Source organism: Balaenoptera musculus, chromosome 16 (genome assembly GCF_009873245.2).
Source record: "Balaenoptera musculus isolate JJ_BM4_2016_0621 chromosome 16, mBalMus1.pri.v3, whole genome shotgun sequence".
In the NCBI taxonomy this organism is placed as follows: Eukaryota; Metazoa; Chordata; class Mammalia; order Artiodactyla; family Balaenopteridae; genus Balaenoptera; species Balaenoptera musculus.
The window spans coordinates 25,459,307-25,484,206 of NC_045800.1; the positions used below are offsets into that span (position 1 = coordinate 25,459,307).

Below are 24,900 nucleotides of genomic sequence, written 5' to 3' on the forward strand. Positions count from 1 at the left end.
ACCTCCTCCAGAACCTGAGCACTTCTGGACCCAAGGTCACAGAGCCCATGGTGACCAAGCCGGACGCTAACCCCAGCCTCCGACTCCAGGTCCCCTTCCCCTCGCACTTGACCCAGCCTATGCACTGGCAGCCTCCTCCAGCCATGGAAAAGCCCAGAGAACAGAGAATGTTAGAAGCTGGGCGGGGGACACCAGCAGTCATATCCCAACTCTGCCCTTTTTCTTGTCTTCCCATTTCAAACACAAGGAAACTGAGGCCCACGGGGGGTGAAATGAGTTGGCCAAAGCCACTGACAGAACCAAACTCCACCCTTGCCCTCTCTGCCCTCGGCACCCACCGGATGTCTCCTCTGTCTCTGCAGGGTACCACAGAAGGAAGCGGGTGTCTGGTCCTTGAGGGTCAATGGGAGAGGGCCATAGTAGGCACATTCCACAAGGCTTCAGGCTTTCAAAATAGCCTGGCAGGCCTGTGAGCTTCCTCCTAGGGGCCAGGGAGTGGCCACCAGCTGGCAGGGGACAGCCTGGGGTAGTAGTCCCATGTAGAGGGTGGTGGTGTGGTACTGAGATGCCTTTTCTCATCAGCAAGGAGTAAGGCCTTGGCAAGCTGACTGGCCTGACTTGGCTGTTCCAGCCCAAGCCTGACCCCTGCCAGCTGGCCCTCCTTCCCTCAGCTCAGCTGCTTCTGCAGGCTCCTCCCTGCCTCCCATCCCCAAACTCCATCAACTTTCTAAGAGTCCGTGAGGTGTAGTGTAAGGCCTGAGGCTGTCACAAGGTGGGAAAGAACACAGGGGTTGGAATCCAGGCATAGTACATGCTGGCTGTGTGACCTTGGACAAGTCACTTACCCTCTCGGAACCTTAGCATCTTCTTCTGTAAGATGGGGACACTACTCGTGCCCATCCCCAGGGTTGGTGTATGGGTCCCCTGAGCTTGTGTATGTATGACTGCCTCCAGCATAGAGCCTGCTTGGAAATTGCTAGTGTGGCTCCTGTCCCTTCCTTGGGTGCCATGAAAGTTGCAGTGCTCTGTGACTTGGCTGACCAGGACCAGGCTTTCAGTTCACTGGAAGGGAAGTGGTTAAAGCCAGACCAATAAAGGCAGAGTAAGGAATGACACCTTCTTAGACAAAGCCAGCACTGCCTTAAAGAGTATTTATGCAAAAGGATTGATTCTTCCATAGCTTTCTCTTACTTCCTTCATGGCATAACCTCCCTGTGGGCAAAACTAGAAGACCTTGCTCTTGGGATAGTTGCAAACTATTTAATTCTGAGGATGTCCTGAAACAATTTGATGGATATTGCCCAAAACATCCTTGAACATAAAACTTGACACACTTCTGTGAGTTTATCCCCAGGATAAATTTCTAGCAGGGGAATTGGTGGGTCAAAGAATTTGCATTTCTCATTTTGATATATACTGGCAAATGGCCCTCCTAAAAGAATCCACATCCCTCCTACAGTGTGTGAGACATGTCTGTTTCCTCATACCTTCATCAGCACTGGGACCTACCAAACTTGAATGTTTTGCCAGTCAGCTAAAGAAAAAGAGCTCTGATTTCTTTCTTAATTATGCATGAGTTTGAGTGTCTTCCCATGGATGGATTGGTCACTTGTATTTCTTTTTTGGTAAATGCCTTTTTACATTCTTGGCCCATTAAACATTTTTCTGTTGGGTGGTTCAACTCATTAGTTTGGATTTAGAGGGTTGTTCTCCAGGCAGGTGGGTGGGGAGTCTCCAAGGGGGCTTGGTGGTGTTTAGATCACTTTCCTCTGGGGCTGTGAGTTGGAAGTGAGCTTCTTTGCTGCCTACACCCAAGGGGCTGCTCTGGGCTTGCTCTGAGCTTCCTGGGGTTCTCACTGTTAACAGGCATGAAAGTGCTGTTCCCCTCTTCATCCCAATGCCAGGCAGTACATCAGGGCAGAACTTCTGATTGGGCAGCTGTGGGGGGGCGGGGCTTGATGTTGGACAAACAGCTTCTGGGATTAGGGGAGTAGAGGGCAAGGCGGGATGCCAAGGAAGAACCTACGTGTCTGTGCGCGTGTGTGTGCAGCTGTGAGAGTGTGTGTGTGTGTGTGTGTGTGTGCCTGCGTGCATCTGTGAGAGAGCCCCAGGATTTCTGTGGGGGCTTGGGCTGCTAGGGGTTATATCTGTGTAGGAAGCATCCTATTAGAGAGTGTATTCCAAATAACAAATTTACTAAAGTTGCTTTTGTGCACAGTATGTAAAACACCCAGAAAAGGTCAGTTTTCTATTTCCCAGGATAAGTAGCTATCAAAATAAATAAGAAAGATGAAGTCAGTAATAATATAACAATTATTGGAAGTCCAATAATTTTGGACTTCCCTGGTGGCGCAGTGGTTAAGAATCCGCCTGTCAATGCAGGGCACACGGGTTCGAGCCCTGGTCCGGGAAGATCCCACGTGCTGTGGAGCAACTAAGACCGTGCGCCACAACTACTGAGACTGTGCGCTAGAGCCCGCGAGCCACAACTACTGAGCCTGAGTGCCACCACTACTGAAGCCCGCGTACCCTAGAGCCCGTGCTCTGCAACAAGAGAAGCCACCACAGTGAGAAGCCCGCGCACCGCAACAAAGAGTAGCCCCCGCTCGCCACAACTAGAGAAAGCCTGCGCACAGCAACGAAGACCCAATGCAGCCAAAAATAAATAAATAAATTTATTTATTTAAAAAAATAATAATAATAATATAACAATAACAGATTTACCACTTGTATTTGGAGCTGGCCACTGGCAGTTGTGCAGGTGGGACTGAGCCTTCTCTGGCACTGCCACCGGAGGAAGCCAGGAAATAAAAGAGCGACCATACGCTGGGTGTTTGCTGAGGGCCAGGCACGTGCTAAGCACTTTGCATACATTTTAGTCATCACTCAAACTGTCCAAGGCCTGTCCTCTTATAACCCTCAGTTTACAGGCAAGGAAATGGAGGCTCAGAGAAATGAGATAATTTGTCCACCAAATTTTCTTACACCACACAAGAGGCAAAGCTAGGATTTAGTACTGGAAGCTGTTAGACACCACCCATTGGACTTGCCTGTCTTTTCTTGCCAGCCTGACCCCCCCCCTTGGTTAAAGCTGGAGGGAGATTCCACGTAGAGGCTGGAAGAGGACAAGCCCGCAGTGTTCTGGCCGAGCGTCCCAGCACCCCCGGCCCCCCTCTGCAGCCCAGCTGGCATCTCAGAAGACAGGGCTGGGAGGGGTGGGCCCTTATTTGGGGCTTTGGTGTGCAGCCTGGGAGGGCTGGAATCTATAGCTCACGCCTTTCCCTGCATGGGCCTGGGTGTGAGCTAGGGTGTGTGGGGGGGTGCCTGCTCTCCGGGGGTGGGCTCTGGCCAAGTGAAACAGGCTGAGGTCACAGGGAGGGGGCAGCCCTCCCGGAGGGAATGCCTGGATGACGTGACTTTGGGGGCGCTGGGGGAGGAGGCCGGCTGTGTGTTTCTCGTCTCACCTCCATGCCTCGGCCAGATGGGAATCGGTGCGGGAAGCCGAGCCAGATGCAGCCTCTGGCAGTCTCCCCTGGCCGCGTGCGCGGCTCTTCTCCAGCCGGCTTGGCAGGCCTCTCCACCTCCTCCCCGAGGGGCCCAGCCAGCAAATGACGTCCTCCAGTCGGCTGTGGCAGAGCAGGGGTCTCCTCTGGCCACGCAGCTTGCAGAGGCAGGGAGAAGCGGGTCAGGGGCCCAAAAGACGTGACCTGGTACCCCCTTCCCTCATCCCAAATGGCTCTGTCTTCTGAGCCAAGTTTTGGGGAGGGAGGGGAGGTTTATAAGGTTTGCTGTCAGATCTGGAGCCTGGGAGCTAAGAGAACATAAAACAAAGCCTCTGACTTCGACTGCTTGGTCCCTCTCCTTTTGCAAAGCTGCTTATGCTTTCTCTGCATCGACAGTCTCTAGGTGTCAGTCATTCTTTGCACTGTCCACCAGTGAGCAGCAAAGCACCCCGTGCCCTGCGAGGGCCTGGGTCTACCCGCTCCCAACTCTGAGCTCTGTCCCAGTCATTCCATGTCATCCTGACTGTGGGCCATCTGGGATCCCAGAAGCTTTGGGGCGGGATTTCTCAGTCTCCAAGTGTCCCTTCCCAGACCCCATTTCCCTGCCCTGGTTCTCATCACCAGCCTGCTGGTGCCTGCCCCTGGCTCAGGGACCCCTCTGCTTCTCCTGAGCTCCTCCATCCTCATCTCTTCCTCCCTTGCTCCTTAGATCTCCCCACACCTGTCCTTCCGTCCTTCTCCAATCCCCAAACCATTCCAAGTTTCTCACCCAAAAAACACTTCAGCTTGCCCTCCGTTTCTCTGCCTTCCTCCCTTCCGATGCTCTCCCGCCCCCATCTTTCCCTCCAGCCTCAGAGCCAGGGACTCTTCACTCATCTCCTGCCATCACTGCCTTGGACTTCAGGCTGCAGCCACCCCCGCTGCTCCTGGTTCTCTACCCAGCTCAGACCATGGTACACCACCCCTCCCAGCTTTTGTCTGTGCCCTTTCTTCTGCTTAAGATTCCCTTCCGCCACCACCGCCCTTGCCCTCACCTCTTTGCTCAGCTTACCTTCTTCATCTTTCACCCTTCACCCCACCTTCAGGATCACCTCCTCCAGGAAGCTGTCTTGGCCTGTTGCCTCTCCTCTGCGTTCCCCCAGGGTCATGTACATTTCTCAGTCTAGCCTCCATAGCAAATTAGCCATTAGTGCCGCTCTTTCTCACAGTCCGGGAGCTTTCTGGGGCCAGGACGATATTTTATTTGATTTTGGGTTGCCAGTGTCTAGTGAGGAGCTTAGCACACAGTAAGCACTTGATACTTCCTTACAGGACTGAACAGAATTTTATCAGACAGAAATGACGTCTTTATTGAGGATCTACCACGTGCCCAATATCCTCAGGTATTATAGGGAAAACAAGAGAAGTCAGGATAAAACACTTGCTTTCAAGGAGTTTGTGACCCAGTTGAGGGCAGATCTGGGAACAGGTTCGGGGAATGGCCGCATATGAAATTGGCAATCTGGGTCTCTTGTGCTGAAGTGGACGCTGTAGCTACGGGGTGCCCTTAAGAGTTTTGGAAAAGGGGGAGAAGGCTGTGGGCAGAGAGGCTATGAGGCCTGGAGGGGGGCGAGGGCTGGGTGGGATCAGATGAAAGGAGGCTGGGCCAAACTCCCGGGTCAGGACCGTGAGCAAACGGAGAAACACGTTTCTAGAGAAGGTGAGCAGATTCACCTAGTTCTGCGATTACTCTCTGTGGGCGCTTCCAACGTCGGAGTTTAAGTGCAGTTTTAAGCGCAGTTTCCTTATTCTGGAAGCCAAACGGGAGCTGATGGCGTTCCCAGTTTTGCTGCTTGACTGGGAAAGTTTTACTGCACGCCAGGCTCTGCTGGGGCCAGCGAACTCTCCAGGCAAAGAGAGGAGGATGTTTCCGGCTTTGGGTCTTTCTAGTCGTCATTGGAAGAGAACTCGGTCTCTTCTTGCTGAGCCTGGGAAACCAGGTGCATTTTAAGCTAGGCTTTCTCCTTAATCAGCCAGGTACGCCTACTATGTGCCAGTGTTGGTGATCTGCAGCATGGGGGTCACAGAGGCCCAGGATTCGTTTCCTCCAAGACTAATGGATGTGACATGACCCCTACCTACACAAGCCTGCTGTGTACCAGATGAAGGGGCAGAGGGGGCACCAGGGCTGAGGCAGTCCAGGGAGGCTTCTAGGAGATGGTGGGTCTTGATTGAACCTTGGAGAAATTAGACAGGCTGGAAGGTTAGAGAGATGGAGCCTTTTCTGGCAAGATCTTCTTAACTGAGAGTGACATCTTTTCCCTTCTAATATTTTAAAAACTGCTTTATTGAGATGTAATTCGCATACCATACAATTACCCATTTAAAGCATACAATTCAGTGGTTTTTAGTATATTCCCAGAATATGGGTAACCATCACCACAGTTAACTTCAGAACATTTTCACCATCCCCAAAAGTAACCCCATTAGCAGTTGCTCCCCATTTCCCCCAGTGTTGCCACCCCCAGCCCTCAGCAACCACTAATCTAGTTCTGTCTCTATAGATTTGTCTGTTCTGGGAATTTCGTATAAATGGAATCATATAATATGTGGTCTTTTGTGTCTGGCTTCTTTCACTTAGTGTGATGTTTTCAAGGTTCATCCATGTTGTAGCATATATTAGTACTTTATTCCTTTTTATTATTGAATAATATTTCATCATATGGCTGTGATACATCATTTTGTTTATCCATTCATTAGTTGCAGAACATTTGGGTTGTTTCGACTTTTGGGTTATTATGTAATATATATATAATATTTTGTAATACAATGCTGCTATGAACATTCACATAGAAGTTTTGGTGTGGACGTGAGTTTTCATTTCTCTTGGGTAGATACTTTGGAATGCAATTGCTGGGTCATATGGTAACTCTATGTTTAACCATTTGAGGAACTGCCAGACTGTTTTCCAAAGCAGCTGCACTATTTTACATTCCCACCAGCAATGTATGGAGGTTTTAATTTCTCTACATCCTTGCCAACACTTACTATTATCTGTCTGATTATAGCCATCCTAATGGATGTGAAATGGTACTTTGTTATAGTTTTGATTTGCATTTCCCTGATGGCTAATGCTGTTGAGCATCTCTTCTTGTGCTTATTGGCCATTTGTATATCTTCTTTGGAGAAAAGTCTACTTGGATCCTTTGCCCATTTTTAAGTTGTGTTATTTGTCTTTTAGAGTTAAAAGAGTTCTTTATATATTCTAGATACAAGTCCCTTATCATATACATGGATTGCAAATATTTTCTCCCATTCTGTAGACTGTCTTTTCACTTTCTTGCTGGTGTCTTTTGAAGCACAAAAGTATTTAATCTTGATGAAGTCCAATTTATCTATTTCTTTTTTTTTGATTGCTATAATTTTAGTGTCATATCTTAGAAACCGTTGACTAGTCCAAGGTCATAAAGATTTGCAACTTTGTTTTCTTCTAAGGCTTTTATAGTTTTATCACTCACATTGAGGTATTTGATCCATTTTGGGTTAATTTTTGTATATGATGTGAGGTAGGGCTCCTTTCCAATTTTGGACTGAGTCAAACTGAGATCCCACCCACCTCCCCAGCTGGTGAGTAGTACTTTGCTCTTTGCATTTAGATCTCAGCTCAAACATTTTCTCCGGAGAAAAGCCTTCCCTGACCATCTGTCTGAATTAGCCACCTCCCCTGCAGTTAGTTTTGGTCACTGCATTCCATTTTATTGGACCATCAGAAACAATCATGTGTGTGTCTGATGCTCCATGAAGACAGACTGTCTGGCTCACTGCTGGTGTGTCCAGCACCTAGTGCAGAGCCTGACACTCAGCTGGTGCTCAGGACGATTTTTTGTGAGTGGAAGACTTTTTGGTAAAGGAGCTGTATTCCCAGTGGATTTTGCTAACTTTCTAAGTGTTTCTGGCCTCCTGGAGTTGGAAGTTAGAGGGCTGAGTGGAAAGGGGTTTCCCAGCAATATCACAGCAGACAGGTGGTCACTCATCTCCTGCCCTGATGGTCCCATTACTTCACAAGACAGCCCCTTCCATCCTTGGGCAGCTCTGGTTGACAAGTTCTTCCTGACTTTGGGCAAGACCTGCTTTTCCATCATTTACACTCACTGTCCCCCACCTTCCTTTGGGTACAACTGGAGCTGACCCTCCCGTACTGATAGTCCTTTAAATATTTGAAACCAGCTGTTGTGTGTCCCTTAAATGCCTTCTCTGGGTTCGGCACCTCTAATTCTTTCCGCTCTTCCTCCTGGAGGTGAAAAGGGCTGGACTCTGACCCCTGAGTCACTGATATAGGCCCCATGGAGGTGGGGACAGCCACAGGCTGCCAAAGAAAGTGAAGGCACAGCCACAGCTCACGACAAATGAACCCCCGTCTCCTTGTTTTCTCTTCCCCATTTGAGCTGGTGAATTCCAAAACTGGAGGCAGAATTTTGAGAAAAAGCACTGAATACAAACTCCCTAACCGGACCTTTTGAAGGCAGAGCTGACTCTTACTAGCACAAATTACACTATAATACTGCTTTCTACTTAAAGAGTATTTTTTTTCAGCTAGTCCAGTGGTCTTTTTGGTATTGGTCCACCTTGAGTGGTTCTCAACCTGTAACAACCTGTAGACTTACCTGGGAGCTCTGAAAACTACCAATGTCCACCCCAACTTCCTGGATTCTAATTTAAATGGTATACAGTAGGGTTGGCAGGCAGTATTTTTTATATATATAAATTTATTTATCTATTTTTGGCTGCATTTGGTCTTCGTTGCTGCTTGCAGGCTTTCTCTCTAGTTCTGTGAGCAGGGGCTACTCTTCATTGCGGTGCGCGGGCTCTAGGTCCACGGGCTTCAGTAGTTGTGGCTCGCGGGCTCTAGAGCGCAGGCTCAGTAGTTGCGGCACGCGGGCTTAGTTGCTTCGCGGCATGTGGGATCTTCCCGGACCAGGGCTTGAACCTCTGTCCCTTACATTGACAGGCAGATTCTTAACCACTGCACCACCAAGGAAGTCCCAGCTGGCAGTATTTTTAAAGCACTCCAGGTGATGGTATATGTAGACAGAGTTGCAGACTTTGGCTTCAAGAGCTCAACATTGAACTTGAAATCCCCTACAGCTACCCAAGAATGAGCACATATTGGATGTTGGCAGAATATCTAGGAGCTGGCACTAGCCAGAGGACAGGCTAAGAGAACACAATTGTTTTGTAAGATGGAAATCTTATGTTAAATTTTGAAAGCCAGGGCTCCCCTGGTGGCTCAGTGGTTAAGCCAATGCAGGGGACACAGGTTCAAGCCCTGGTCTGGGAAGATCCCACATGCCGCGAAGCAACTAAGCCCATGTGCCACAACTACTGAGCCTGTGCTCTAGAGCCCGCGAGCCACAACTACTGAGCCCGCATGCCTAGAGCCCGTTCTCCACAGCAAGAGAAGCCACCACAATGAGCAGCTCGCGCACCACAACGAAGAGTAGCCCCCCACTCGCTGCAACTAGAGAAAGCCCGCGCGCAGCAACGAAGACCCAACGCAGCCAAAATTAAATAAATAAAATAGATACAACATTAAAGAAATAAAAAATGTTTAAAAAAAATAAATTCTGAAAGCCAGACGTAGTCAAAAGAAATAAAATAATAGAGAAATGTATAAAGTGAAACTATTCGGTTTCTCCTTAACCCAAGTAACCACAATTATCAGTTTGTTACATTTTTCCAGATATGTAAAATGTACACGTACGTGCTCATGCACAAACCCCCATACACACCTCCCGCGAAATCTAATTGTATTGTATACATACTGTTTTGTAATCTATTTTTTTCTTTTCTCGATATACTGTGAATATTTTCCCTTAATGACACAGAAAGAGCCCCCTTATCTTTAACAGGTGTATGAATCATAATTTATTTGACCATTTTTTAAATCGATAGACAGTCAACATTCCTTATTTTTGGCTGTTCCAAACAGCACTGCATGAACATCTTTATGTATATAAACACACACACACACACACATAGACACACACATCCACACACACACATAGACACACACATCCACACACACACATAGACACACACATCCACACACTTGTGTGGATAAATTCTTAGAGGTAAAATTGCTGAGTCAAAGGGAATGCTGGTTTGGGGCAGATATTGCCAAAATGCTCTCCAAAAAGATTGTTCCAGTCTACCCCATGCAACAAAATTCCTAGTGACAGCAATTCTCCTTGTGTCAAAAGTCGAGCTTTGCTGAGCACAGCAGAGAGGAAGGTGTGAGTGTGTCAGATGGCGGGGAGGAAAAGGTGGGGTCACTTCCCCTGCAGGCTGTGTGTGAAGGAGGCCGCTGGCCTCTGGCCTTGCCTGCCTGCTGTGTTTCCCAGGAAGAGGAAACCAAGCTGTGTGTGTTAACCTTTGCCTTGCTCCCCAGGGTGTGACGGGGGAACGGGGCATGGTCACAGGATGTGTGTGTCCAGGTCAGCAGGCCTGGGTCAGTCATTGATTTGGGAGTGTGTGTGGGGCTAGAATCCTTCTTTCCAACCCTTTCCTAGATCCGCTGGGCTGCGTCCATGCCCCCTTGGAAGCCCAGGAGCGTGATCCTTTCTGTGGTTCGGGAGAGCATACGTTTGTTTAAGGTTTCCAGGACTCTAGCTCCTGAATGTCAATATGCATCTAGAGTTTTTCTCAGTGTCCACAGTAGGGAGAGCCTCCTTCCTCTAGCCTGGACACCCCGCCACCCTCTCTGGGCTCCCGGGCATTACCCAAGACATCCATGCCCACCGATTGCTGGGCCTCTCCATTGGAGCACCTGCTGATTCAAGGTGGTCAGACACATTTTCTCTGATAAGCTGGCTCAGGAACAGAGGGAGGTGGCAGGGCTGGAGGGAGGGAGGTACAGAGGTTCAACCACATGCCCTCAGGTACTCTAGAGAGCGAGCAGTGGGGACCACACCCAGAGCCCTAGAAACCACAATGCCTTCCTTTCTTGACTCTGGGCTCATTGGTGTCTCCAGAAACTTCTAGGGAAGAGGCTAAAACTCCAAGAGCGCAGAAGACTGTGCTAGGCACTTTGAAGGGGATGGTGGGGAAGAGAGGTGACGTTTATTGAGCAGCTACAGTGTCCCAGGCACTGTGGTTGTGCTTTGCTTGTGTTCTCATTAATCTTCACAGTGAAGCAGGTGTTACCACCCCCATTTTATAGATGGGGAGTGGAGGCTCAGAGAGAGTAACAGCTTTTCATGTAGTCAATCAGATTTTTTTTTTTTTTTTGCCACACCATGAGGCATGCGGGATCTTAGTTCCCCCACAAGGAATCGAACCCATGCCCCCTGCAGTGGAAGGGCGGAGCCTTAACCACTGGACCGCCAAGGAAGTCCCTAGCCAATCAGATTGATTCTAAACTGTGCAAAATAGAGTGCTGGTCCCCTTAGAGGGCTCCTTACCCCCCTGCCTCAGGGTGGCCTCAGTACTGACTGATGGGTCACCTACACGTGGAGCAGCCAACTGACAGAGCAAATCCTTGTGGCAGGGGCTCTGCCTGGCTCCGGGCAGTCTGGTATAGTTATCAAAGAGGACGAAGTGGTCAGGCTACGGCAGTCAACACTGCATTTGGACCTGAGCTCCATCACCTGCCACGGGACCTCAGGTAGATCAGTTATTTCTTGAGGTCTCTTCATTTGTCAACTGGAGACAATAACAACACTTTCCTCACAGAATCAATGTAAAGTTTAAGTGAGATCATCTGGATAAAGTGCTTAGCAAGGCCTGGAATGCAATAAGTGATCAATAAAGGGACGTGGCTATTATTTTTGTTCCTAATGAAACCACTAGTTCCTGCATTTAAGAAAAAGGTTTGTAAAAAACTGGCTCTTCCTGCTGTTTCTGTCCTAGTTCTGGTGACTATAAGGACAGAGCTTCGACAGCTGAATCTTTTTTAAGGTCCACATAGGGTTTGTAAATCCTGGGAGCTCCTACTTTGCACACTCATTTCCTGTCCAGGAAACATGAAAAAAAAAAGAAGAAGAAAAAAAGCCTCCGACCCCGAGGGGCTTGCTACAGCCCGTCCATCCTTTCAGCGGGGTGCTCCTGAGGATGGCCATTGTTTTCCCAGCCCTGGGCAGCACAGTTATTTTTGCTCTTCTACTTTCCCAGGCCAGGCTTGTTATTAGTAGTGGGATGTGTGTGTGTGTGTGTGTGTGTTACCCTGCCCGTCTGTGTCCCTGTTTCTCACATCCTGCTCCCCTCCTACTCCTATTCCTGGTGTCATGATCCAAGTCTCAGGGCAAATGGAAAGAAGTCAGTTCACCCCCTCCCTCTTCCTGAGTATCTAAATAGCAAAGGTTCACTGGGCGCTTTCCATGTGCCAGGCCCTGTGCTGGGCACCCCCATGTGCTTCATCACATTTAACGGGAAGATCCCTTTATAAACCACACTTTGTAGCTAAGGAGACCCTGACTCAGAAAGGCTAAGACACATGCCCAAGCCCACACAGCAGAGAAATGTTGAAGCTAAAATTTAAATCCATCAAATGCTTTCAAAGCCGTCTTCCTCCTCCACGATGCCAGTGCTGCCTTTGGTCCTTTCTGAGCCTCACTTTTTGGCATCCCATCACTCCATCTTATACTGTTTCCCTACTTGGTTTGTCAGTGTGAGTCTGGCTGCCGCAGCTGAGCTGTAAGGGCCTGGAGGTCAAGGACTTTGCCTCATCTTTAGAGTGGCACAAAACCAGGCACCAGGCAAGCACTCACTCAACATTAGCTGGTTACTTCGTTCCTTCACTTACTTAGGGGACATTAAATGAGTGCGTCTTAGGTGTAAAGTGTCTTGCTGGGCGTTAGGATGCCATAATCTGCCTTCAGGGAGCTTGTGTTCTAATGGGGAGATACAGGGTTAGATCACAAATCCTCACAACAGCCCCAAAGTGAAGTAACCACTATTATCCCCATCTTGCAGAGGAATAAATGGAGACACCAGCAATATGGAAGCTTCCTCCAAACCCTCTTGCCTATGCATTGCCCTCCAAATTAAATAAACAATCGAGGCCCATGATTCATGCAAATGATTGCAGGCACTGAGTGTGATGAGACTAAACACTCTTGAAGGTGTTTGATACAGTTTAAGAGCCTGCTGAGTATCCCCTCCTCCAAATCCCCTTAAAAGCCCTTTTTCCAAATGCAAATCAGAACCACAATGAGGTATCACTTCACACCTGTCAGAATGGCTATTATCAAAAAGACAACAAATAAGTGTTGGTGAGGATGTGGAGAAAAGGGAACACCTCATGCATCGTTGGTGGGGATGTAAATTGGTGCAGACACTTTGGAAAGCAGTGTGGAGGTTCCTCAAAAAATTAAAAATAGAGCTACCATATGATCCAGCAATTCCACTTCTGGGTATTTATCTGAAGAAAACGAAAACAGTAATTAGAAAAGATACATGCACCCTTATGTTCATTGCAGCATTATTTACAATAGCCAAGATAGGGAAGCAACCTAAGTGCCTATCAACAGATGACTAGATAAAGAATATGTTTTATATATAAATACACACACACACACACATACATATAAAATGGAATGTTACTCAGCCATAAAGAGAATGAAAAAATATATAATATATAAATATAATATATAATATAAATAAATATATAATGTAAATTAATGTAATATATATTGGATTTCCATATGATGTTATGGAAAAACCCAAACGAACCCTTTGGCCAACCCAGTATTTACTCAGCCATAAAGAGGATGAAAATGAAATCTTACCATTCGTGACAACAAGGATGGACCTAGTGGGTATTATGCTAAGTGAAATAAGATGGAGAAAGACAAATACTGTATGATTTCACTTGTATGTGGAATCCAAAAACACAAACAAAACAATGAACAAACAACAGAAACAGAGTCATAGATACAGAAAACAAACAGGTGGTTGCCAGAGGGGAGGGGATGGGGGGAGGAGAAAAATAGGTGAGAGAGATTAAGAAGTACAAACTTCCAGCTACAAAATAAATGAGTCACAGGTATGAAATTACAGCATAGTAAATATAGTCAATAATTGTGTAATACCTTTGTATGCTGACAGATGGTAACTAGACTTATCGTGGTGATAATTTTGAAATGTGTAGAAATATCGAATCACTGTATTGTGTACCAGGAAGTAAAATAGTGTTGTAGGTCAATTATACTTCATAAACAAACAAACTCATAGAAAAAGAGATCAGATTTCTGGTTACCAGAGAAGGGTAGGTGGAGGGGGAATTGGATGAAAGGTACAAATTCCCAGTTATAAGATAAATAACTACTAATGATATAATGTGCAACATGATCAATGTAATTAACACAGCTGTACGTTTTATATGAAGGTTGTTAAGAGTAAATCCTAAGAGTTCTCATCACAAGGAAAAGCATTTTCTATTTCTTTGATGTTATATCCATATTACATGATGGATGTTCACTACACTTCCTGTGGCAGTCATTTCATGATGTATCTAAGTCAAATCATTAGGCCGTACACCTTAAATTTATACCGTGTTGTATGTCCATTATATCTCAATGAAACTGGAAGGAAAAAAGCCCTTTTCCGGCCACACACCCTGTCTCTGGCAGAGCCTTTCTGAGCTTTGCTTCTGCTGCGTTTGCTGTGACTGCTCATAAACATGAGGTCCAGAGGGAGCCTGAATGGGGTGCTCTGAGGTCTGAAAGGCTCTACCACCTGGTCATTAACCCTGTAGTGAATCTGTGTGTGTGTGTGCTGGGGTGGAGGTCACCCCCCAAGTCCAGACTTCTAAGTGCTGCTTGTTCCCCAAATTTGCAGTGTCACTACCCTACCCACCCCAAGAACAATCACCCACCCCAGAGGAAGTGTCAGAATTTTAAAGGACCACACCCCGAGGGTGCTCAGAAAGTTTATTCAGGTGGCCACAGGCCATTGAACTTAATTTTGCTGGCAGGGTTTTGGGTTGGCAAAGACCTTTGCACTGAACCGGATGTATTTTATATTCTGCCCCTTGGCCACTGGGGATTTGCTTCTGGAGTGGGGCGCAGTCCCCAAGTGTTGCTGCTAGCGACCTCTTTGGTTCTTCAAACCCAATGGATTTTCACTCATTAGCCAGCCAGTTGTATTTCAGTGTGCCCAGCGGACGGGCAGGCCCAGGGCACCTCAGGGGGTCGGGGAACACAGTTGCTGCCCATGGGGAGACCTGGGAGGACATAGTCACCCACGTGAAATAGACAGGGACACAGCATGTGTCCAGTGCTGGGTCATTCTGAGCCAACAATTAGTCAACAAAGGCAGATCTAATAACTGGCTAGTTGTGAAAAACAGACTATGAGCACCACAAGAGATGGCCCCAGACTTGCTAGGCTGGTGGGCCCAGGTCAGATGATGAAATCTGGGGAGCTTTCAATTTGGGTGCAGCCAAGTGTTGTCAAGATGGGTCTTTGTTACCGGGGCCCCTGCTGCTTATCAGTGGGGGGGTGTCAGTGGGCCCCAGCAGGGAGGAGAAGGGGCATCAGCCCAGCATTTGGTGGAGCCACTTGCTCTGGGAGCAGCAGCCCTGGGGTCCTCTGCCCTGATGGGTGGTCTGCATCTTGAGGATCAGCCCAGCCTAATTTGGGACTCCCCTGCCCGTGATAGGACTTAGTACATGGGGCCCTTTGAATAGAAGGTTAGAGCCTATTGGTACCTTAGGGCTGCCATCATCTTCTTGGGGAAGAACGTGATGAACTTCTCCAGTAGGAAGCCAGAGCAGCGATCATGTCCCTAAATGTAAACTCCCCTTTACTGGCTGTTGGAATGTGTTCATTCAGACTTCTGAACAGTCCATCTCAAACATTAAGCATCCCTCCATCTAGAAGATTTGGGGAAGTTGAGGAGCTGGGTCCTAAGAAGATACTGTAACCTCAAGGGCCCTGGAAAGCACTGACAACCTACCCAGGGGACAAGGTGCTGTGTCCTGGCTAGAAACATTCTGTATGCATTAGAAGGAGGTGCTCCTTTATCTGTGTGCCTGCAGCCTGGAGCCAGGGTGCACAGTTTGGGATGCAGAGGATAGGCTAGATTTCGACCCCTACTTGTCCCGGGCAGTCTTTGGACAGTGAGCAACTTATATAACTGTACGCGATGGCCCTAGTCCTAGCCAACTGGTCCCACCCTGTGTTGCTGTGAGCCGGTGAAGGAAGATTGTCATTGAGTTTCCATTTGGCCTGGGGCCAGGGGCACCTGGCAGGGGTCCAGGGGAAAAAGGCCTCCTTAGTAAACTGAGCCACAGTGCCACAAAGATAGAGGATTTCCCCCACGGTTCCTAACTCCTTGTCTCTAACTACTTTTCATCAGTACAGGGAGCAATGGGTACTTACTGGCACTTTCTAATTAAACAGGGGCAGGTCCCAGGCCTTCTAGGAATGATTACGCAGTAATTTTGGGTCGTTAATTGGTCACAGCCCGGGTCTGATCATGGACCTCCCTCCATGGAAACTGGGCTGGGCTTCATTCTCAGTGCTCTGGCGTTGAGCTGTGGGTCTGATTTGCATCAAGGCCATTTCCTTGTTGAAAGGAGCAGGACTTGGAAGTCTCAGAAGCCTCAGACATTTCTGGGCCTAATGAGCTGAGCAGATGGAAGGCAGCCCAAGATGGCCTTGGGGTGGGTGGGCTGGCGGGACCGAGGCGTCGTGGAGTTTCTGTAGTTGTGTCTGTGGTGGAGATCCTCCTCGGAAGAGGGTGAGCGTGGCAGGTGAACTTGAGACTCTGGGGCTTCCTCTCCGGGGGAGGCTGGATGCAATTTCTAGATGCTTGCCATCTGCCTGAAATGACCAGAGATGGGGTAATAGAATCCATGAGTTTTTAAAATCCAGAAGGAAGGGAAACTCCACCCGGGAAACATAACTCCAAGTAACGTGTGTGGAAGCAGGATGTTTAATTGCAAACCTTTCTTGGAACCAGCTGCTGGGTAACGTTATCTTGGTCGCTCCTGCAGCCAGAGGAGAGTTTATCTGGGCCCCTGACGTAGCCCGGTAAACAGAGCTGGCTTTCTCCAGTGACCTCTGCCCTGTCCCCCTTGCCCTCCACCTGCTCTTTCTCTGCGGTTTATCGCTAGGGGCTCCAGCACACCCAGCTCAGGGAGGCTTGAGAAACTGATGTGGGGATGGGGGAGTGTGAGTCGGGCTGGAATTTTGTGTATCCATTGCTCATCTGGAGTGATCATCTAGGATGGTCAAGGTTTGGAAGAAAGCAGACAAGCGTACAGCCCAGATGAGGGAAAGGGGCCTGGAGGTTGTCCACAGATCCTCTGGGCTTACCTCCGGGGAAGTCTCTGACCGTTTCCTCAGCTCAGACTTTACACTGTTTTTCCAGGAGGGTAGGCTGGGGGTGGGGCTGGGGGTGGGAGGCTCTGGCAAGTCGCAGAGGTTTGGGAGAACCAGAGGGTGGAGGCTCATTTCCCCACCCCCACATGTAAGTCACCAGAGGCCTGTCTTCCTTGTGGGTTCAGGTCAAGTGTTAGATAGCGACAATGCCCTGTTGTGACTCTTCAACTGTTCTGAATAGTAAAGGAAGAAGGACTTTTCTAGGGCAGGTGTATGCTGGTCATGTGCTGATTAGTCCTAGACTAGGAATTAGGAGGTCTGGGTTCCTGTCTCAGCTCCACCACTAACGGGGTGAGCACACCTGCAATGAAACCAACATAGTGGATCAGGCCCCGTAGCCCTGAAGGCTGTGCCCGTAGAATAGAGGAAGAGCCTGAGGGTCTGAGAGGCTGGGCTGAGGTCTCACAGCCGATGATAAGGAAGGTCCTAAGAGTGAAACCCGGGAGTGGCTGACTCCAGGCTCCGTGCCTTTTCCTTGGCAAATTGCCATCCTCGGTCCTTTGCAAAAGGAGAGGCCTCCCAGCTGCCAGAGGCAGTGAGCCTGTGATTAATTCTCCCGGGAGGTGAAGGGAAGCCCCTAATTACTAGAGAGGATGGAGCATGGGTCATGTTAAGCACCAGTTAAGCCCTTCCTCTGGGTCCCACTTGGTTGGCCAGGGAGAAAGACTGCTGTCTAATGGCCTGTGAGCGAGTGCAGGCTCTCTCCCGAGAGGGCCCGGTCACTTGGGGCCTCCCTACGGTGCATCTGCCTGGGCAGAGGTCAGGAAGGCAGCACCTGTCGTGCACAGCATCTGTGGGAAGGGGAGATGCAGGTGGGAGGGGAGATGTAGCTGGCAGGAGCTGGGGGTCAGCAGGGGGGATGGGGTGGGCTATAACCCCTGTGAGAAACCCCAGAGCATCCTGCCACTGTCGGTGAAGCCAGTTGTGTATGAGAGTTTCCTCTGTGTCTGTCTGGTTTTGTAGCATTCTTAACCGTTGACCTCTGTCTGGGCCAAGTTCTGTCTCTTCTTGGTCTCAGGCTCTCAGAATTAGCCTTCCTCCCCCATGTTCCTCAAGGGTTGTACAGACTTTTCAGATTACCCATTATTATTTTATTATTGAAAAATTGCCATTCAGTCCTCATCAAGTAGTTTGATTAAATATCCCCACTCCTGAATTTACATATAGGGAGACAGTCCAGTGTGGTTAAGAGCATAGGGATTAGACTCAGCTGGACCTAGGTTCAATCCTTTGCTCTGTATTTTCCTAGCTGTGTGACCTTGGGCATGTTATTTGGCTTCTCTGAACCTCAACTTCCTCTTGTGCAAAATGGGGATCACAATGGTAGCTACCTCTTGGGCTGAAGATTAAATGAGCTAATGCATATGAGTGCTTTACACTGTGCTGGCACATAGTAACCATTACCTAAATGGTTTCTACAATTTATTGTGTGGGATATATGTTTATATATGATATAAAGCAAAGCATATCCCTATATATTTATTTATGTCAGTTTATTTTGGGCTTGTGAGGATAGGGATGGCCTTTTCACTTTATGGTCTTTCTTAATTGGGATCACATAAAACGTGTCATATCATAAATACCCCATTTCAGGGTGGCAACATTCAGCTGTATTTGCTTTGCTTTATGGCGCTCTCCTTGGGTGTGTTTCAGAACAAACACTCCACACGGCACGAGGCTGACTCTGTGACTTAGAGATCGGAGGGGAGAAGGGACTAGATTCAGAGCTCATTTCTTTGGCTGTTAACTGAACAGCCAAACATAAAGCCTCATACTCCTGTGTGCAGAACCCTTGCTATGAAGTAAATGTTTGTGCCTTCCCCCTCCCCTCCCCCCAAATCCACATGTTGAAGCCCAGATCCCCAGTATGATGGTGTCTGAGGTGGGGCCTTTGGGAAGTAATTAGGTTCAGGTGAGGTCACAAGGATGGAGCCCCAATGATGGGATTAGTGCCCTTATAAGAAGAGGAAGGGACTAGAGCTCACTCTGTCTTCAGCATGTGAAGACACAACAGAAGGTGGCCATCTGCAAGCCAGGAGGAAGGTTCCACCAGGAACCTTGATCTGGGACTTCCAGCTTCCATGACTGTGGGAAATAAATGTTGTTGTCTAAGTCACCCATCTATGGAATTATGTTTTAGCAGCCTGAGCAGACCAAGAGAGCCCTGCTCCAGGCATGTGGTGAAGTCAGCCACTCTGATGCCAAGGTGTCCAAATGCTCCTTCTCTTTGCTAATAATATTCCCTCCTTCTCACAGTGGCTGCAACCCTGACCTCTCTGGCCACTTTGTTCTCGTCTCTGATGGAGTCCCCTCAGACCTCCTGAATCAGAATTGCTAGGCAGAGTCCCGGGAATATGGGTTTTTAGGGAGGTCCGCAGGTAATTCTGGTGGACGGGGCATCCTGGCCGGGGAACCAGTGCTGTGACCTACAGCAGCTCATTCTCCTCTGAGGGAGGAAGCAGGTGGAGGTCTCGCCCACGTCTTAACCCTGGGTTGCCCTCCCTTAACGCTGTGCTTGGAGACATCACAACAGGCACTGTGGGGAAGTTCAGCGGAGTAGCCCTGAGGTTGTGTGAGGGGACCCTCCCTCTAACAGAAGCCTCTCCCAGGAAGGCATGTCTTTGGTGTGGGTTCAGATAAGAGGGACAGAAATGGTGGGAAAAATAGGACAGATTGTGTGGGCCTGGGATTTTCTCTCCTTCTCCAGTTTGGAGTCCCACCCACCTCCTGGGCTAAGTGAGCCTTCCAGAGTGGCCTGAGGCAGTAGTCCAGAGCCTGATTGAGCACTGGGAACTGGGGTGACATTGGGAATGAGGTCCTGAAATGCCTTCATTTCAGAAAAGTTTACAAATCTTCCATATGCTAATTTCTCTCCTGTAAGTCTACCTCTCATCCAGAAGGTCAGTTTGGTTGTTCAATGGAGCAGAATGGTTTCTGAGCACCCACTCAGTGCCAGACGCAGAGCTAAGACTTAGGGATACTGGGATGAACCACACATCTCTGAAATGCTTACAGTCTCCTGAAGTGGGTTCAGAGTGTGTTCTGAGGATCAACTGTGGCAGAATAACCTGGAGTGGTTTGTTTAAAACATAGATGCCCAATTTCAACAAATGTACCACTCTGGTGAGGGATCTTAGTAATGGGAGAGGCTGTGCATGTGTGGGGGCAGGGATATATGGGAACCCTCTGTACCTTCTGCTCAGTTTTTCTGTGAACCTAAAACTGCTCTATAAAAATTGTTAAAAAAAATAAAATGTAGATGCCTGATCCTCCAAAACCCAGGTCTACTTATGCAGAATTTCAGAGGGTGGGGTCCTGACATCTGCAGTTTTGGAAGGCCCTTTGCAGAATCTCATTCACCGTAAAGTTTGAGAACCAGTGGAAAAAAGCTACTTACATTTTTAAACAACCCCAAATTTATGTTCATTGTATAAAATACACATAAACAAGAAGAAGAAAATTAAAACCACTTGTAACCCTACCCTCCTAAGATAATCATCCTTAGCATTTTATTGAATACCCTTCTAGATGTGTGTGTGTGTGTGTGTGTGTGTGTATTTAGACACATGTGTATCATCCATGTGTACCTGACACTGTGCTAAAGCCCTGGGGACAAAGATGAGAAAAAGAATGGTCCTGGCGTGGAACACCCACAGTCATGTTAAATGATGCCTGGCACAGCTTGAGGCCCTGCTTTAGTCACCCACTCACCTGCTCTTACCTTTTCCCCACAGGTATACATCATTAACGTGACCTGGTCCGACTCCACGTCCCAGACCATCTACCGGAGGTACAGCAAGTTCTTTGACCTGCAGGTGAGTGGGTCTGAGCTCAGATGGTGCCTGGTTCCACATGAAGTGGCCTGAGTGTCTGGTGGGTTGTCCTCTCTCATGTCCGCACTCATCCGGAGAATCCCCTTCCCAAGCTCTCAGGGTCAGAGTCTAGGCAGAGCAGAGGGACAGAGGAGGGAACCTCAGCGGTCAAGCTGGGTTGGGCTCAGTCTTGGATGATGCAGGCAGATACTTGGGGCTTTGTTGGCTTCCTCAGATGGTCTTAACAGTCATGCTTTGTCACCCTCCTTCGTCTGGAGGGTGGGAAACCAGGGCGGAAAGACGGGAGGTTGGCCGTGGGTGCTGTGTACTTGAGCAGACATGTGTCTATAAACATCCAGGGTGAGACACAAGCCACCACATCATTGCAGACAAAGAAAAGCAAACACACAGAAAAGACTGAAACAGAAAATAAGCAGTTTCTTGAACTACAGACACAAATGGGGCATACCACTGTGTCTGTCTAACCAAATAAGGCTCTTATCTCCCTGTTTGTACAAGTGTATGATATGTGTGTCTCTCTAACATACCCAGGCATGTCACACAGGGGGATGGTAGCATGGATCCACAACTCCATTGTAGACACCTCCCTTGATGCCAACTAATTTGATTAGGCCTCTTTAGGTTACAAGTAATAGTTTTACACTCATACTGGCTTAGACAAAGAGGAGACTTGGTTGGAAGGATATACCAGGGAAGCTTATGCAGTCAACCAGATGGTGGAAAAGGGAGAGAGGCAGTGGCTTCAGGAACACCTGAAACCAGGGCTGCTCTCCCTCTGTCTTGTCTTGGCTTCTCTCTGGGCACTGTCATCAGTAGTTCAGCTGTCAGTAGCTCCCAAATTTCATATATTGTGGTTCCCAACAGCAGAGAGACTGACTCTCTGCCAGTTCCAAATCGAAAAATCCCAGGCAAGACTCTGATTGGCCTGACTTGGGTCAGGTGCCCTCTCTGCACTAATCACTACAGTCTAGGGTAGACAGACATGAACACAGACATGGCCACTAGGGGGCCCACCCCTGTTTATCAGAGGCAGGCACCAGACAAGGCAGAATCATTGAGAGTTGGGCAGCAACCCTTCCTATACCAGGAAGGGAAAGCTGAAAGTTTCCAGATTCTTCCTTAGGGCTATGAGCCTGATTTAGGCCTATAAAAACACAAAGAAGAGACATCCACTGCTGGCCCTCACAACCAAGGTCCACTCCTTCCTTTGCAGGCCTCTGGTGGTGAGTCATCTTGGAGAGGCCAGGCTAGCATGTTTGCCTCCAAGTACCTGACTTTATCCCACTGTCCTTATGGCTCTATCTATGAGATGAGCTAAAGGTGAGCCAGCTCCCTGCATTACAGATCCTCTCTTAATCTAACAATGTGGGATTGAAAGCCACACCTTACCCTCCTGCCTTCTTCCTCTTCCCCCATCAACTCCTGTCCAGTCTCCTCGTGTCCTTCCGGCGTAAACTGTTGGGATTTGCTGATACCCCATCAATGGGTGTAGTGTGCTGGACAGGAAATGATCACTTAGTTGGGGAGAGGGAACCCTGAAAGGGCTCATTGATGAGCCAGAGGGAAACTCTCAAATCAGAACTTTTCTTCCCCCTCTTTTCTGTTCTATTCCCCTACCCCCTCCCTAGTTACAGAATCTCACAGGAAAGGAATGCTGCTCCCCCAACTTCTCCCTTGCCTGGAGGGCTCATTTCCTGTGTGTTGAGAGGGGACACACGGCATGAAGCAGCTTGTGCGATGCGCTGGCCCTAGTCATGAGCATGGCCAGGCCTGTCCATGTGGGTCATTGTTACCCTGTAGAGGCAGTTTGGAAAGGGGTTGGGATGGTTCTTTGGAATTTAACCTTTCAACCAAGCATTTTTGGGAACCCATTTTTCAGAACTTGACATGATGACTTGTAGTGGCCTTCATTTTAGAAAGCCTTTCTTATTTATCAGGATCTCTGATTTTAATATGGCATTCCTATGGAGGAAGAACAAGTGGCATTGCTAATTCCGTCTCTGGTCACTGGTGGCCCTCAGAACTCAGCTTGGAGCTTAGGCACTGGAGACACATTGCCTGGGACCAGTTACTGGCTCTGTCACTCTGTAACTCCAGAGAGGTTCCTTCCTTAGCTTCTCCATTTTCTCATCTGTAGAATGAAGGTTCAAATGGTACCCACCCAGCAGGGTTGTTGTGAGGATGAAATGAGCAAATCCATGTTTTCCCCGACACATGGTTGTCTAGTGAGTTACTTGGTGTTAACAGGTGACAAGGATGCTGGGCTGCCTGGCTGAAGGGTCTGGGGGCTCAGTACCTCCTGTCATGGTGTTGCTTTCTTGTTTTCATCCCTTGGCTTCACTCTGCTGAGTTGCTGCTCAGTGCCCAGGCCTGTGTCAGAGTGTTCAGAGTCCCACAGGCTCTCTCTGGAGCTTGCCACTGGGACAGGACGGAGTGGGTTGGGAGTAGGGGTGTGACCCTTAGAGCACTATTCTCAGAATCCTTTTGCTCCTCCCCTTTTGGGCTGAGGCCCACTTTGGAACCCTGGAAGTACTGTGCCGACTAAGCCAGCCTGGGGAAAGCTGCCTAACTGGCTTTACTAACTCATGGTCCTGGGCTTTCTGGGGACTGTATACTTTTTTTTAATATAAGTATATCCCATATATTGCAGGAGATATACTAAAAAGTTATTCATTGGGACTTCCTTGGCGGTCCAGTGGTTAAGAATCAGTGCTTCCACTGCAGGGAGCATGGGTTTGATCCCTGGTCAGGGGAACTAAGATCCTGTATGCCACATGGTGCAGCCAAAAACAAATTTTTTTAAGTTATTCATTGTTTATTTGAAATTCCTGTTTTATCCTTTGTCCTGTATTTTTCACTTGCTAAATCTGGCAGCCTTAGCCTGGCTGTGCATGGCAAGGGTGGAAGTATAAAGATGAGGAAGCCAGGCTGGCTCGCAGTAAGAGTGAATTGGCCTTTGCCAAGGCCTCCACCACATTTGCACTTTTGCAGGGCAGAAGTGGCACAGGCTGAGGGACACTCATTTGAGAAGGACAAGGTCCCTTCCTCCTAGGAGTCTGTATCTAGTGGGGAAAATAGACTTTTAAGCAGTTTAGTCCACTGTAGATGAAATAAATACTAGATTGAGGTACAAGTAACATGCCAGGGGATGAAGAGGAAGGAAAGAGCATCCTTCTTGGGAGGGGGCAACTAAGAAGATGCCCATATGTTATTTTTTAATTAATTAATTTATTTATTTTTGGCTGCACTGGATCTTTGTTACTGCGCACGGGCTTCCTCTAGTTGCGGCGAGTGGGGGCTCCTCTTCATTGCAGAGCGCGGGCTTCTCATTGCGGTGGTTTCTCTTGCTGCGGAGCATGGGCTCTAGGCACACGGGCTTCAGTAGTTGTGGCACGCGGCCTCAGTAGTTGTGGCTCGCGGGCTTTTGCGCGCAGGCTCAGTAGTTGTGAGGCACGGGCTTAGTTGCTCCGCGGCTTGTGAGATCTTTCTGGACCAGGGCTCGAACCTGTGTCCCCGGCCTTGGCAGGTGTATTCTTAACCACTGCGCCACCAGGGAAGCCCTGCCCATATGGTTTTGATTGGTGACAGCGGCCTAGAATGATATAGCCACCACCCCCACTCCAGTTTGAGGGGATTTGGTTGCTTTTTGAGATTTATAGTTATCGAGGTAAAGTATGCCCCTAACTTATTTCTTAGTTTGTTCGTTCATTTATGCGTGCTTGTCTGCCTCCTCTCCATCTGTCCATCCATCTGTCCATCTGCCCATCTATCCATCCATCCATCTATCCCAATCTATCCAGTCTTAAGTGCCTGCCTTCTGTGTCCCAGGAAGAATGCCAGGCTCTGGGTGGGGATTTATTGGTGAGCAAAAGCAGATCTGGTTACTGCTTTTATGGGACTTACAGCTTAATGAGGAAAGACAGATTTTAGTTTAAAAATGTATATACATAGTATTTTATATGATTCCAAATGCTACAGAGAGAAGCACCATAGACATATTATAGGGAAACCTTATACTCTGGTGTCAGAGCAGACTTCCCTGAAGAAGTAAGTTTATCTGACAGACCAATGAGTTATTTTATTTTATTTTGGGGGCTCAGGGTTTCTTTTGTGCATCTTTCCAGACAAGCATGAATGTACATATACAATTCTAATAACCCACTTGGTCATTCACACCCCCCTGAAATCCTTCCAAGGGCA

At 48.3% G+C, this 24,900-nt stretch overlaps 1 protein-coding gene across 7 annotated transcripts in view; it reads left to right on the forward strand.

Annotated features, from left to right (window-relative positions):
- SH3PXD2A (SH3 and PX domains 2A) overlaps window positions 1–24,900 on the forward strand; it is a 243,790-nt gene that overhangs the window by 31,693 nt on the left and 187,197 nt on the right. For all 7 annotated transcript variants that reach the window (XM_036828694.1, XM_036828695.1, XM_036828693.1 and 4 more), the window contains exon 2: window positions 20,602–20,682. In XM_036828694.1, coding sequence (XP_036684589.1) covers window positions 20,602–20,682 — 81 coding nt within the window. The remainder of the gene's footprint in view (window positions 1–20,601; window positions 20,683–24,900) is intronic.